The following is a 14,495-nucleotide window of genomic DNA, read 5'->3' as shown; positions in this document are numbered from 1 at the left end:
AAATCATTAGCTGTACAATTACAAAACAATTACAACCAGGACTGCTGCAACAAAGAACGAGTTCTAAACCAATTTGGTTTCCTTTGTAGGGAATTAGAAAGATACCTAAAACAGGCTCTCCTAGAGGCAACTTTTAATTTGCAAACTCTTTCTCCAGTCTGGAAAGATCCAAACCCAATCTCTACATTTGATTAAATGAGTATCTTTACCACATTACATTTACAAGGAGATACCGCTGGGCTCTCAGTTCACTGACTTCAGATGTTTGATACCAACTAAAATAGATATGTAAATACACAACAGAATGGTTCTTCATTGGAGGATCTAGAAGGACCTAGAAATCTGAGAGGCCAAGATGGAAAAATGATTCTCTAGTGCTATAAACAGGACAGAGGCATATAAAGATGATCTAACCAAGATATTATAGTTCCATTCAAACCAACTCGCTACCCCAGGCACTTTGCTGCACTAATTCTGGCACTGCACAAGTAAAGCAGAGCAAGTTGTATCAAATTATACCATTATATTACTACAATGTGACCTGCAAAGCCATATGAGCCACAGCATGCCAAAATAGGAGTACAACAAATTTGTCTGCATAAGCATTTAAACAAGACAAAAACTGGAAACATGAGATCAGTAATGCCTTTATTGTGTGAGTGTAATTATTAAAATAATGCATTGCTGGTGAAAAGGCTTTCTGCACAAAAAATACACTGAAATTCCTATAGTGCATGAACAAATTGCACTGCTATTTGATACTCGGTCAAGTCATTTGCCTAAAAATATGTCTGCTAGTCTTGCTATGGCATTTGTGTGTAACCCTCACTGTTCCAGTAGATGGAAAATAAATTAACAGGAGACACGTAATCATCAATTACATCTGTTTTATGTGTGCAGAATGTAATTTGTCAAGTAATATATAGGTAGCATATTCCAAGGCTATCATACCATAATAAAGAAGATATTCTCAGTACTAATTTGTCATTAGCTAATGCCAACCATAATCTGAGCATTCATATTGGGGGTGGAGCAGGTCTGGATTAAAATGGAAAATATTCAAGAAGGATGAAATTCACCTTTGTGCAGAAGACTCAAACAAGACCCAGGCACCACTGAAGTCCTACTTAACCTCTTAGGAACTCCTTTGCACCAGGTTGATCTTTGCCCTCAGTGAGTATGCTTTAGAACCAGTTCTGCACTGACTTTTAGAGGGAGAAGAACGCAAGATTGGATCAACAGTGTGTTTAATTCTGCTCTGAATCGCACCTATGCAACCTCATTGACATCAGTAGGGTTTGCACTGGTTTATTTGACAGAAGAACCTGCCCCTTTATATTTATTTACTTGCTGTGAGACACATAAACATTCCATTTTTCTTCTGTTGGAGAAGTGAGGAATAGGAGAGCAAGTTATTGCAGGACTGTTATTTTGCAGGACTGTGTTGGGCATATTCAATAGATTGTGATCAGATTAAAAAAATAATCTGTGAGAGTTAAACTATCAGTGTCAATTCATTCACTGCACCACTTAGGAAGGAAGACTGTGTAATAGGCACCACCATACTGTTGCAACTAACATCTAGTATTGAGAGGTTCATGAAGGACACTTGTTTTTTCTTAAGCTTCTTCTGGTGGCATGTAAGGCAGCATGGCATGCCCATATTTTGCTTATAATATATTTTAATAGTTCCTTGCTTTGGAAAACCATGAGGAAATATATCTGTACCCTTTAACATCTTTCAGCCGAAAATCAGTTCTCTTCAAATCATTTTAAATGGTCTGGTATTGTATGGCAGATCCTGCATAAACCTGTGTACTTGATATGCACAGGAATGCCATATACAGTATATGGAAAAGTTTCTGGTCTCTCTCTCCAAAATAACTTGGCATTAGCTGTATGAGGCTTTTTCCATAATGGGAGAAGGAATCCCGTTATGTTTCCTGTTCTGGAAATATTATTCTGTAGAAGGCTGAGTTCATAAGGCTTCTCTCTATTAATGTAGCATTTCCAACTAATCTGGACATCTCATATACTTGGACAGGGAGTGGAACCAATCCAGTCCCCAAACAGAACTAAAAAAGAAAAAATACAAAGGTGTTTCCCTCTTCATTTGTCTCTCCCTCTGCTATTTAATATTTAACTCTATTTTATTTAAGTATTTTGGGAAACAGTTTATATAGAAGAATATAAAATTTTATTGTAGAGATACTGGGTTGTATTATAATGTTACCCAAGCTTCCACTATGTCTAGATAGTAGAGGTTTCCTCTTAACTGAGATTTCCATGCTTGTCTGTGTGTGGTACAGTCCCAACTTTAAATGTTTTTTAAATGTAGTTACTGTCTTTGATATCAAAGAACCATGTGTTCAGACATATAGCTCACATGCCCAACTAACTGAAAGCCTCAATTTGTGCAAAGAAGAAAAGCGAGGCTGGGGACGCTGTACAAACGGTGTTTACACCACTGAAGTTCTTTTGAAATGGAAAGACTCTGCATGAGGAAGCTTGCAGCTATGCCACAGCCTTGCCAATACCAGTGAGGAGCTCATCTTCAATGTAGTGTTGAACGTAGGTGGCAAAACTGTAATTTCTCTCTTTTTTTTTTAAACTATTTTTTCTTCTTTTATTTTTGAAATTCTCATCTAAGCGGCAGTTTCTTGTACTATAGTGACTCCTGCTGGGAGAGTTAAGTTGAAGTAGCTGAAGGTCTCTTACAGATATATCAACTCCCGGCCAGTAAAAAGATGTCCTAAACGCAGGAGATGGAGTTAAACTGTTCCCCTACCTTGGACGCAATGGCTTCTTTCATCACTAAGAACAAACCCCTAGGTTTTACAATTGAGACTGAGAAACTAGTACAGTACTTGTACAATTTTTGATCTACAGCATCACGACGTGAAGCTGCAACAATTAGATGTAAAGGGTCCATTCATGAGGAATAACATCACTTTGACCCTTTGTGTTAGCTCCTACTGCTAATCTTTCCATACGCGTGAACTTACTTTCAATTTGAAGAAGATGAAAAAGTCTTTTGCAAAACCCCAATACTGTTTTCTGATCTATGTACCTGAATGTAGAAATGTAGTCTTACCTCGTTTTTTTCCACTACAAGCCAAGCTACTTGTAATCCTTCCAAGCCTTTAAAGGGGACCTCCCTTGTTAGCATCTCCCAGAGAACCTGGAGCAGAAAAAAAAAGAAAAGAATTTTTATTTCTGTACTTTGTATTTTAAATACATCATTAAACCCTGATACAGCACTATCTGTATCCAATTAATCGGCAACCAGATCCCATTTGCAGTAACTTGGACAAATGTTTGTGTGCAAGATCCTCTCACTAAATTAATTTTATTATTTCTGTTTTTTTCTCTAAAGCAAAACCAGATAAAAAACTGTGTTGCGCGGGGCCCAGGGTCTGCAATTTTGTGAAACCCATAGGAAATATTCTCTTTTCTTTATACCATAAAATGGTGGTTCATCCTTGCAAGATAGTGAACTCCCTCTCCCCAACCCCACTAGACAAACCTTTTCATTACAATAATCCTACATTTTAAAATATTTCTATACAACTACAAATGGCGCTTCTTAGTAAACAGTATCTGAGCCTATACGTTTTTAGCTTCTGATATGCCTATAACAAAACACCCAACCCAAAATATACTTTGTAAGTAATATAATAATTGTTGCTGCCAACAAGTTTGTGATTATATTAAACTAAGTGGTATAGCAGATATCGGATATTAATATTTTATCTTTAATCTCCCTACAATACTTTATTTTCAGACATGGGAGGATCTCCTCCATCTGTGTATACATGTAACATTTTTGCACATATTGCACCAACTCATTAAATCAAATGGTAGGTGAGAATCTCAAATACTTTGTAAAAATGAGATCAACATCACCAAAAGAGCTAAGAATCAATAAGCCCAACTTCTTTTTCTACTATAGAAACATAATATTGGAGTTCAACAAATTAAAAGTCACTCTTGTCTCCATTCATACATGTATCTACTACACTGGATCTCCATATATGTATCTCTTGATACAGATATAAATAACTATATAAAAACTTCTTCAGCTCAAAACACACCAAAAAGGGGCCAACATTTATTGACCACTTAGCCAAAAGTTCCAAGCACCTTGTATAAGTCTTGATATCCTATGCTATTTGGGCTAGTACTCAGGCTTATTCAAGCCACATCATTTTCAATGAATTATGGCCAACTTTGAAGGTAATTAGTAGGAACATGCAAGAATATTGGCGGACACTGTTCAAGCAGAAAAATCAAATGAACAGGGTGTTCTATCAAAAGAGCTGCTAATAATTCTGTTTGAGCCAGAACCTGATTAGTAAAGGTAAAAGTATCTTAGAAGAAGTCATTGTACTAAAAATTTTCAAGGGAAAGTATTCATACAGTTACCCAATCCCCTGTATGGTTTAGTTCATTCCCTTTAGAAGAAGGAAAATACAACTCAATTTGTTATTCCAGTTACCACACATCTGCTGGTAAGGCTGAGGAAAAGAAGGGAATTTAACTGCAAAAAAAAAATTCACTAATTTGGTATTCCCATGAAGCTCAGATACCCCAATAAGCAGTCAGCATAAAACAAAAGCCACCAAACTGTGCAGGTGAGCAGACTCGCAGAATTACCTCATCTGTATAACTGTGGGGCTATTGTGCCCTATGTACTACAAAACCCCACAGGAATTCTCACTAAAGATCACACATCAAATGTATAATAATGGTTAGAATTGTAAAATATTATTTAAAATTCTTCAGATGAACAATATTACATATTGAAATATGTAGGTTTCATATACCACCAAAAGCCTGTAGCTGTAAAGGACAACAATTTTGCTTTTCTCACACAACAGGTAGTGGTTGTGTTTCCATTCATGCACATAAGTTTCCACAGAACATTTTGCACTGAATTCGTTTTTGATGCCATTTTTACTTTTATTTCCATTGTCTTGTACATTTCCATTGTCTTATACAGCTCACTGGTTTCCTAACCTAACTGTATTAGCTCCAAATACTCCAGACTATACTTCATAACCCAGAAGAGATTAAGGAATCTGAGAAAAGTAGGAAGAATTCCCTTTTAGTATCCCTATTGTTCACTAGTAGCATTAGAAAGCCAAAAGATGAGGAACTTGAGTCCCAAAAGTCTCTGTGTTTATTCCAAAAGATTTACGTAGAACAATGCTCTGTCAGTGACGCCAATTTCATATTCAAATCAACAATCTAGATAAAGATTTTCCCACCAAACTGGAGCTCCATGGTAACATTTTAATTGCCTTGTTTTTGTAAGAGTTTCAACACAGTCTTATGAATTGGCTACACTAGACTGTCAGTCAAAGTGGAACCAAAACTGCAGAGGGAAGCAGTCTAACTGTAGACACAGTTCAGAGAACCATACATAAAAGGATTTACCGCAGAGATTTGCAAATTGTGGTCCCTAGAGCTCAGTCTCCTTCTTGTGAACAGATAGAAAGTGAACATATGGGGAGGAAGACAGGAAATGAAGAGCAAGAGTGTGACTGTCTTTTTCAGAAAGTTTCAAATACTTTCCCAACATTACTTAGTTCCTAAAAATTCCCACTATTACTTCAAGTTCAGCTCCACTGGGGGCAGTTATGCTGGGAACACTACAGACAGGGCTCCAGGGAGCTGCCAGCAGTTTAAGTACCGTATTGTCTATCTTTGCTCAGAGCAGGTCTACACAACAATGATTAAAATACTGGTGGCCGCTGGTGTCTTGTCTACACGAGAGCTCTGCCCCTTGTTACCACTCTGGCTTTGAAATGGCAGTAGCAACAACAGCAGATTTTTTGTAAAAGAGTCCTCATAAAGACCAGACCCACAACAAATTTCTTCTTGACTCTATACATGGAGTTATCTCTGATTAACTATACTTGATTAACTCCATTTATGGACACTCTTATTCCAGAATAAGAGTGCCTTGTTCCGGTTTACCTTTAAGCTTATTCTGGAATAAGGGTGTGCACACAAGGAGTTTATCAGTGATTGCTAATCAGGAATAACTGTGTTCAGACAATCCTTAGAAGAGACCACTACACTAGTCAGTAGTGGCTAGGTCTGGAATGTGGATAATGGAAGACCAAATAAATGAGGATATCCCTTTTAATCCACACTACCTGTAAAAGTTTGTGTTCATGTAGAGGGTTTCAGCATAGCAATCAATCCTGAATTTAATTGTTTGAATACTGCTGTTAGAGAGGGTGAAACGAAAGAAGGGATTTTGAAGGTAGAATGGGGTCTTCTCAGATCCTCTTTCCTCAGCCTCTTTAAGATCTGCTGAAGATTTTCGAATGATCCATTCTTCCATCTGATGAGAGCTGTAGATGTTGCCATCCAAAGATACTTAATACTAGCCTTGAGTTAAGCTGAATGAGATGAAAATGATTCAAGGTGGTTTTGAAGTGGTTACTATAATGTTATTTCATATTAAATATATAATTTTAAGATGTTTAACAAAAATAACAAAAAATATATGTAAGGATCAAACTGTTTCACAACTTCTATGGCTGAGACTATGCTTACATGTTCTACACATCTCCTGTTTTGTTTTGTTTTTAATATGCTAAAACTTTTACTGCCCTTTACAGAAAAAGGTAATTGAACATGTTAACAGTAGTTGGATTCTTGGGCAATGTATTAAATCTATGCAGGGATCATTTTCACACAGAATGGTGATTCTTGCTGCATCTTAGCCAGGAGGCCAGCCCAACTGACGTCCACCAAGAACATGGAGATGTACAAGATAGACAGACTGCCCACCATCTGGCCCTTCATTCATGACCATTTGGTATCCGTTGGTCAAGCCCAATTCAGCAGCACACTTCTTGTCAACAATCATTAAATGCCCAAGAAGAGATTCATCTGAATCTTCTGCTTCAGATAATTGGACAATTGGCTTCTTAGGAACCACTAGGAAATGCGTTGGAGCTTGAGGTGAAATGTCATGGAACGCAATGCACTCCCTCATCCTTGAAGATGATTTTGGCCGGGATCTCCTTGCGGATGATCTTCCCAAAGATGGTTTCCCCCCCGGGCCGGGTGGCCTGCGCCTTACGGATCTCATTGGCCATCACTGCCGGCTCGGCCCCCTGCGTGCAGAGTCCAGGTAAATAGACCTGCACTGCAACTAGTTAATGAGTCTGTGTTATTCACTTGTTACCACTTCATCTGTATGACTGAAAGATATCAGTATAAATCCCACATGAGAATGAAATTGGTAAAAAACTCCGAGTGCCAGAAAAGCAGGCTAGGGGAAGTCACAATTTAGTAATTTAAGCACACCATTTTTCATTCTTTATTCAACTCTCTGGTGAAAACAACACGTAGAAAACAGAACACGGATAGTTTTGCACAGCTCTCTTATTGACTTGGACTCATAACCAGGGTTAGAAGAAGTGCAGCAGGAGGGGTGATGGTCTTGTGCTACTACAGGTCATGGCCTTTGTATGAGACCTGACAATGAGATTAGTCCAGCAACTCTCTGCACCTATCCAAATAGAAGTTAAGATCCCATAATTCTTTTCAAAAAGATAACCCCAGTGTAAAATAAAATAAGTTCTCACACCCAGGTCAAAGTGTGAGCTATTGCCAATAGCTGCTGCATTTAACTTCACAGCCTCTACACAACCAGTATTTAATTAATTGCTTTAATAAGTGCTAAAATATGTCAACTATGAAAGACACTGCATAAACCCCCCAAAATTAAATACATATACAATATATCCAAATGGAACTCTGCAGAGCTAGGATAAAATAACTGATGTTCTGAGTGTATTTCTTTACAATTTCAAAACAGCTATGGCTGTTTTAAAGAGTGAACATCATTATTCCACAAGCATTTTCAAAGCAGCTAGACAAGTGAAGAATTATAGTCTGTACAACACATAATGACATTAGAAAGAAACTTTAGCTACGCGACTGAAAATCTAGGTTGATAGATTCTGATACTTAGCATCCGTTGTTTAGAGCAGTATCGATTTGGTGGTTCAGAGAAAATCCAAGACCTATGTTTGTGTCTGGATAAATCAGCTGGAATATTTGGTTTTATTTGTTAGTCAACCTTATGAAATAATTTACTAAATCTCAAAGGGAGAATTTGGAAGCCATTAAGCCAATCATGAAGAGCAGAACAAATTACTCTAAACACTGGAATGCAATATCTGAGAGATCCTTTCTAATTCAATACGACCCATTTGCAAATAGGAAAGTTCACCTCAGCTGAGGAAAGACTCAGGCCTAAGTGCTGACAGAAATTACTGGTCATTTGATGGGAAGAGGCTCTCTTACACAACAAACAACATTCACAGCCACATAATAGTTTATAGAAAGTAAACCCATTCCAGGAAAAAAAAAAATGTAGGGAAGACTACAGATTCTGCAAACAGAATGACCTTTCCTAGCGTCTCATTAGTTTACATTTGAAAAGGATCCTGCTCTTTGTTATCAGCACTTCAGCTGAAGAAAAGCAGATTTGTCTGTCTAGCACAAAGGCCATTGGCAAGTGTTACACTTTGAAAGTGAACTGTTCAAAATTTGTTTTTATATATCAAATCATTGTAAGAGCAAGAGATCTACTTTTTCAAAGGTGTTAATTCTTAGCCTTTAAGCAGATTCACTACCAGTCTAAAAGTTTAGTTGAGGAGAATTCCAACTTTCAAAGATATACTAGGACAAATCCTTTACTAAGTCAGTAATTCCCAGCAGAGAATCTGGACCACTGCATTTTGCAAGAGTCTGATTCACCACTGCATTACTCTACTTTTACACCTGAATATCTACATTGAAACCAATGGTGCTAGAGGGGTGGAAAACTGGAACATAATCAGGGTGGATCAGGTCATAGGTGTCTGTGATGGGGTATCCATCCCACACAGGACTGGAAGGGGTTAAGATGGCCAGATAGGCCTATTAACTCCACACACCTGGAGGAAGAGCCAGGGAGCTGATTGCAATTAGGTTCAGCTGTGCAGGAACAGGTGGGGCCTATAAAGCCAGAAAGCTGGCAACAGATGGATCAGGGAAAGGGCAGTCACTCCCTGAGAAGAGGGTGGAGAGTTTGGACCTGGTACACTCAGCACAAGGAGGGGAACAAGGAGTTGTAGGAAGCAGTCCAGGGAAGGAGCAGCGAGGGCTGGGAAAGAAAAGCGCAGAACTGCTGGGTTGAGGCTCCTTGGACTGGAACATGGAGTAGAGGGTGGACCTGGCTTCCCCTACCAGCCACCGAGGGCATGGTATAAACCAGTAGGGCAGTGAATGGGAAGACTGCCTGGGTCACTGTGGTAATGACAGGGAATTGAAGGATTGTACCCCGAAAGGGGGAATGCTGAGTGACTTAGCTGGAGGACTAAGTCACAAAGAGCTGCAGTTCCTGGGACAGAGACAATGTGACGGGATGCGACCACAGAAAGGGGCATCGACCTTGAGAGCTAATCCCCTGAGTGACCAGGAGGTGGTGCCAGACAAGCAGTGAGTGGTGCACCCCATGACAGTATCTAAAAATTCTAAAACATTGGACGTGTCCATAGGAGAACATATTTGTCTCCAAAATACATATGAATGATAAAACAGCCATATGGATCACATATTATTATGCACACTGAAATATCACTATAAGACAACAAGTCATAGGCCAATGTAACTCTGTATATATATGCAAAACCATTTTGTGGGAAGGTTATTGTATTAAAATATTTCACTAATAGTGAACTGGCTAGCATGTGGCTATACTGTAAGTTCTCTGAGTTTTACCTATAATCACAGAATTAACAAATTATCTTTACTGTTTATACACAGGACAAATAAACTTTAACTTTACCAACTAAATGCTCCTACGGTTTGTGCTATACCTGATATAATAATATATTAAACAATTCTGTAAACTGGAGTAATAGTAATAGGATGAAATTTAATAGTGAGAAGTATAAGGTTATGCATTTTGGGATTAATAACAAGAATTTTAGTTATATACTGGGGACGCATCAATTAGAAGTAACGGAGGAGGAGAAGGACCTTGGAGTATTGGTTGATCATGGGATGACTATGACCTGCCAATGTGATGTGGCCGTGAAAAAAGCTAATGCGGTCTTGGGATGCATCAGGCAAGGTATTTCCAGTAGAGATAAGGAGGTTTTAGTACGTTATACAAGGCACTTGTGAGACCTTACCTGGAATACTGTGTGCAGTTCTGGTCTCCCATGTTTAAGAAGGATGAATTCAAACTGGAACGGGTACAGAGAAGGGCTACTAGGTTTTCCATTCCTCGTATCATCCTGTCTTATGAAAGGAGACTCAAGGAGCTTGGCTTGTTTAGTCTAACTAAAAGAAGGTTGAGGGGACATATGATTGCTCTCTATAAATATATCAGAGGATAAATACCAGAGAGGGAGAGGAATTATTTAAGTTCAGTACCAATGTGGACACAAGAACAAATGGATATCATCTGGTCATTGGGAAGTTTAGACTTGAAATTAGACGAAGGTTTCTAACCATCAGAGGAGTGAAGTTTTGGAATAGCCTTCCAAGACCTATCTGGCTTTAAGATTAAACTCGATAAGTTTACGGAGGAGATGGTATGATGGGATAACATGATTTTGGCAATTAACTGATCTTTAAATATTCATGGTAAATAGGCCCAATGGCCTGTGATGGGATGTTAGATGGGGTGGGATCTGAGTTACTACAGAGAATTCTTTCCTGGGTATCTGGCTGGTGAATCTTGCCCATATGCTCAGGATTTCGCTGATCGCCATATTTGGGGTCAGGAAGGAATTTTCCTCCAGGGCAGATTGAAAGAGGCCCTGGAGGTTTTTCGCCTTCCTCTGTAGCATGGGGCACGGGTCACTTGCTGGAGGATTCTCCTTGAAGTCTTTAAACCATGATTTGAGGACTTCAATAGCTCAGACATAGGTGAGAGGTTTTTTGCAGGAGTGGATGGGTGAGATTCTGTGGCCTGCGTTGTGCAGGAGGTCAGACTAGATGATCATAATGGTCCCTTCTGACCTTAATATCTATGAATCTATGAATTCCTTAAGTTCTCTCACTAGAATTTTATTTACAGCTAATTCACACTGACTAAGCTGTAACAACTTTTGAACTAGACAATTCTAGAACTAGCTTGGAATTTCTCTCTTTTTTTTTCTTCCCTATTTGGAACTGAAATGCTTCCCTTCAATAAGAAATACTTTGTCGTTTTCAATAACAGCTTACATAACATTTACATTTGCTAGCTTACATCCTAGTATTGTAGGTGTCTTAGCTCAATTAAGTCAGACTATAGTTTTGGATCTGCCAGCATAGCTTTTTTTTTTTTTCTCTTACATTGGGTCATCAGTTTAAATGATGAATGGCTGGGGGAGTTGGTTTAAAACATTACTGATTAAGAAAAACCTGACAAAAATATGTCAGGAAGGACTTGTTAATTCCTGCCATCTCCTCTCCTTTAACTAACACACACACACACACACCCACACCCCCCCTACTCTCTGCTGTACTGTCTGTCAGCTTCAATTATGGAGTAATACAGGATTGATTGCAAGGATGCAGAGTAGGAACAGAGTGAAAGAATTCCTATATTCCCAAACTTCACTCACAACATTTATTTGCTTACAAACAGGTTCATTTCCCACCCTTTAAATAAGTGGCAGAACCCACAAAACTTTTACCAACCTTTCTATACAGTGCCTCTCTACCTTTGAGAACAGTTATCAGCTGATTGTAGCAGGCTATTATAGCAATCTGAGTGGTAGAGTGGCATAATACCACCTTTCTTAAACCAACTCCATGACACACAAGTATGGAAATACTCTAGGCAACCCTCTCTAATAAACTTACTAAAATATAACCTGTTGCTCCTGATAGACTAATATCCATTCCTTTGCAAACACAACACAGTTACAAACTGTAAACTGTTTACTTATGTCACGAGGCAGGAAAGAGATAGTAAAGTATTTTAAATACAGTTTGCATTTCACAGATTAGCAACGCAGCACAATCTAATCAAATACTTATCTTACTAAGCATGCAAGACATTGCTCATACTAACAGTTTTCAGCTTGTAATTATAAAATACATGAATCTATTTTGAAATGAAATTTTGTGAACTTTCTCTATTGCCCTTATTTAGGAACATTGTTTTCACATTTTACATTCTACTAAATCAGTTATGCCAGTGCTCCTTTAATACAGAGAAAGAAATGAAAGCAACTCACCACACCGTATGAATATGTGTCACATGTTTCAGACACTGGGAGACTCTGGATAACTTCTGGAGCCATCCAAGGGAAGGTACCCACCAAGGACATGTGTGTCGTATGGTGGTGAAACCTTGAGGCACCAAAATCACAGATCTGGCAAAAACAAACAAACAATAAATGCCAACTTCTCATTCATTTGACTTCAAAGATATCAGGCAAAGCAGCTGCAAAACCTTCCAAATAATTAAAATATTCCTACCTTTAATACTCCATCAGCAGCTATAACAACTGGAAAATCAAGAAACAAAATGTAAGTGAATTACGTTTCAAAGAAGAACAATGTATCTTGTTATTAACATCTTAATGGCAAACCCAGTTGACATTTTATAAAGAAAAATGATCCCACATTGATCCAGGACTTGAATACACTGGCACACACAATTCTTTTGATTTCTTGGGAGGTGTTCGAAGAACACTTGTCAGATACCTGAAAGTCTATGAATAAATTCTAAAACTGCATTAGAAAAAAAATTACAAAAAAGGTCTATTAATAGTTTACTAATAAATGAAAATTTAATTTGCTAAGAAACAGGCTACAATTAACTCCTTAGTTATAATTCAATCCTCCCTTACACATTTCCTCAAACACCTTGCACAGTTGTAATTGTGGGTACAATTTCACCCACTGTATGTATCCATTTATTGACATTAGCTGCAAATAAGTCAGAGAAAATTCAGTGTGATGTTTGAATTATTTTTCCATTTCACAGTGACACTTTTCAGCAGTGACACTTTTCACCTTTCCACAATCACCTTTACCCTAACTTTTACAGCGCATTAGCAAACACAGTGGAACCCGCTTGTAGGCAATGCAATTAGAGTCAAATTCCACTTACAGAGAAAGTGGAGTGAAAGTCCAGATTTGTTTTAATGGACTTTCAATCCTCTTACACTGAAGTGTCACTTTACTTAGAGTGAAGTTTCTTTCAACTCGAATAGTAAGCTGATAAAGATGCTTAAAAAATTGGACTCATACCCTCCTGCATAATGTAAAACACCAGACAACTTGCCACCTAAAGGTTTCCTTCACACACCTAGTCAAAATTATTGTTCTGTTTGATTTACTTTAGAATATCAGGAATGTAAAGTCCAGTCTTTACTGGTTTTGCTGAAAGACCTCTTGGGAAATATCTCCTGTTCAGTGTAAGCTCTAACACCTTAACTGAAGAGGCAGGGGTATTTAACCTTTAACAAAGATGTCCAGTATCCCCTAAGTTAATTATTGAAAAGTTGAATAGTTGAAAACAAAAACAGAAAAATCAAGGAGTTTGACTAAAAAAAAAAAAACTCTCTCTCAATTCACATCTCAACCTTCACTCTCTTGCCTACCATGACATTTCACTAGTTCTCTAGTCATCTGAGATAAAATCAGGGCAGACAAGATGTGAATTGAATATCTGATGTAAAATATAAGCAGGAGAAAAAAGGTAGTTTGGGATTTATTTTTTACTAAATTTGTTTCCAGGGATTCATCATGATGAAGAAGCGGAAAAAAACAGTGCAATCTCAGGGTTTTTCTGTTGTCTATCACCTTTAAGTGAGTTCCGCTGTATCAATCCCTCTTGGAATGCACATAAAAGATGGATGTTAAGTACTCTATCACCTCCCTCTTCTCCTCTGTCTGGCGAGGGAGGAAAAGAGAAGTTGTCATTACTTGTACCTCTTGGGAGATGGGGAAAATAGGGATTCCAGGTCCCAGGTTTTGTTGCAGTTCCTTCCCATGTGGAACAAAAGATAAAACAAGACCTTGCTGCAAACCAATAAGGGTGTGTCCACTCTACAAGAGCAGCCATCCACCACTAGCATGATTTTCTGTCACAGCTTGGAGCATCTGTCTTCTAATTTTTATTTATTATTTTTGGCTCATGTGGACAGGAAAATAGAATCCCTATAACTGAGTCAGAGAACAGCATTATGACATTGTCTACACTAGCATTTTTCTTTGAATTCCCCACTATTTCACTGCCACTAGTGCCCCTCCACTTTGTATTTTAAACAAAATTTGATATTTTGAGGATTACAGATAAATCCCTGGGGCAAAGCAAGAGCCCACATCTTTGAAATCCAAAAGTTTTCTATGCTTATTTTGGTCTTACATCCAAATTAGGACTTGATGAAGATTAATTCTCATGGCAATAGTAATAAACCAATGAATACCGATACTAAAAAGGTATTTATTAAAAGGTGGATGTTTTG

The 14,495-nt window shown here is 38.1% G+C and overlaps 1 protein-coding gene and 1 pseudogene across 5 annotated transcripts in view; both read right to left on the bottom strand.

The window, feature by feature from the left end:
• Positions 1-14,495, bottom strand: part of MAP3K20 (mitogen-activated protein kinase kinase kinase 20) — a 131,270-nt gene that overhangs the window by 59,530 nt on the left and 57,245 nt on the right. For all 5 annotated transcript variants that reach the window (XM_037912580.2, XM_037912581.2, XM_043525234.1 and 2 more), the window contains exons 6-8: positions 12,499-12,527; positions 12,255-12,392; positions 3,095-3,181 (exon numbers count right to left, since the gene is read on the bottom strand). In XM_037912580.2, coding sequence (XP_037768508.1) covers positions 3,095-3,181; positions 12,255-12,392; positions 12,499-12,527 — 254 coding nt within the window. The remainder of the gene's footprint in view (positions 1-3,094; positions 3,182-12,254; positions 12,393-12,498; positions 12,528-14,495) is intronic.
• Positions 6,617-7,133, bottom strand: LOC102941329 (annotated as a pseudogene).

This window comes from Chelonia mydas, chromosome 11 (genome assembly GCF_015237465.2).
Source record: "Chelonia mydas isolate rCheMyd1 chromosome 11, rCheMyd1.pri.v2, whole genome shotgun sequence".
Lineage (NCBI taxonomy): Eukaryota > Metazoa > Chordata > Testudines > Cheloniidae > Chelonia > Chelonia mydas.
Note: the sequence above shows the minus strand (reverse complement) of the source record. Positions and strands in the feature narration are given on the sequence as shown.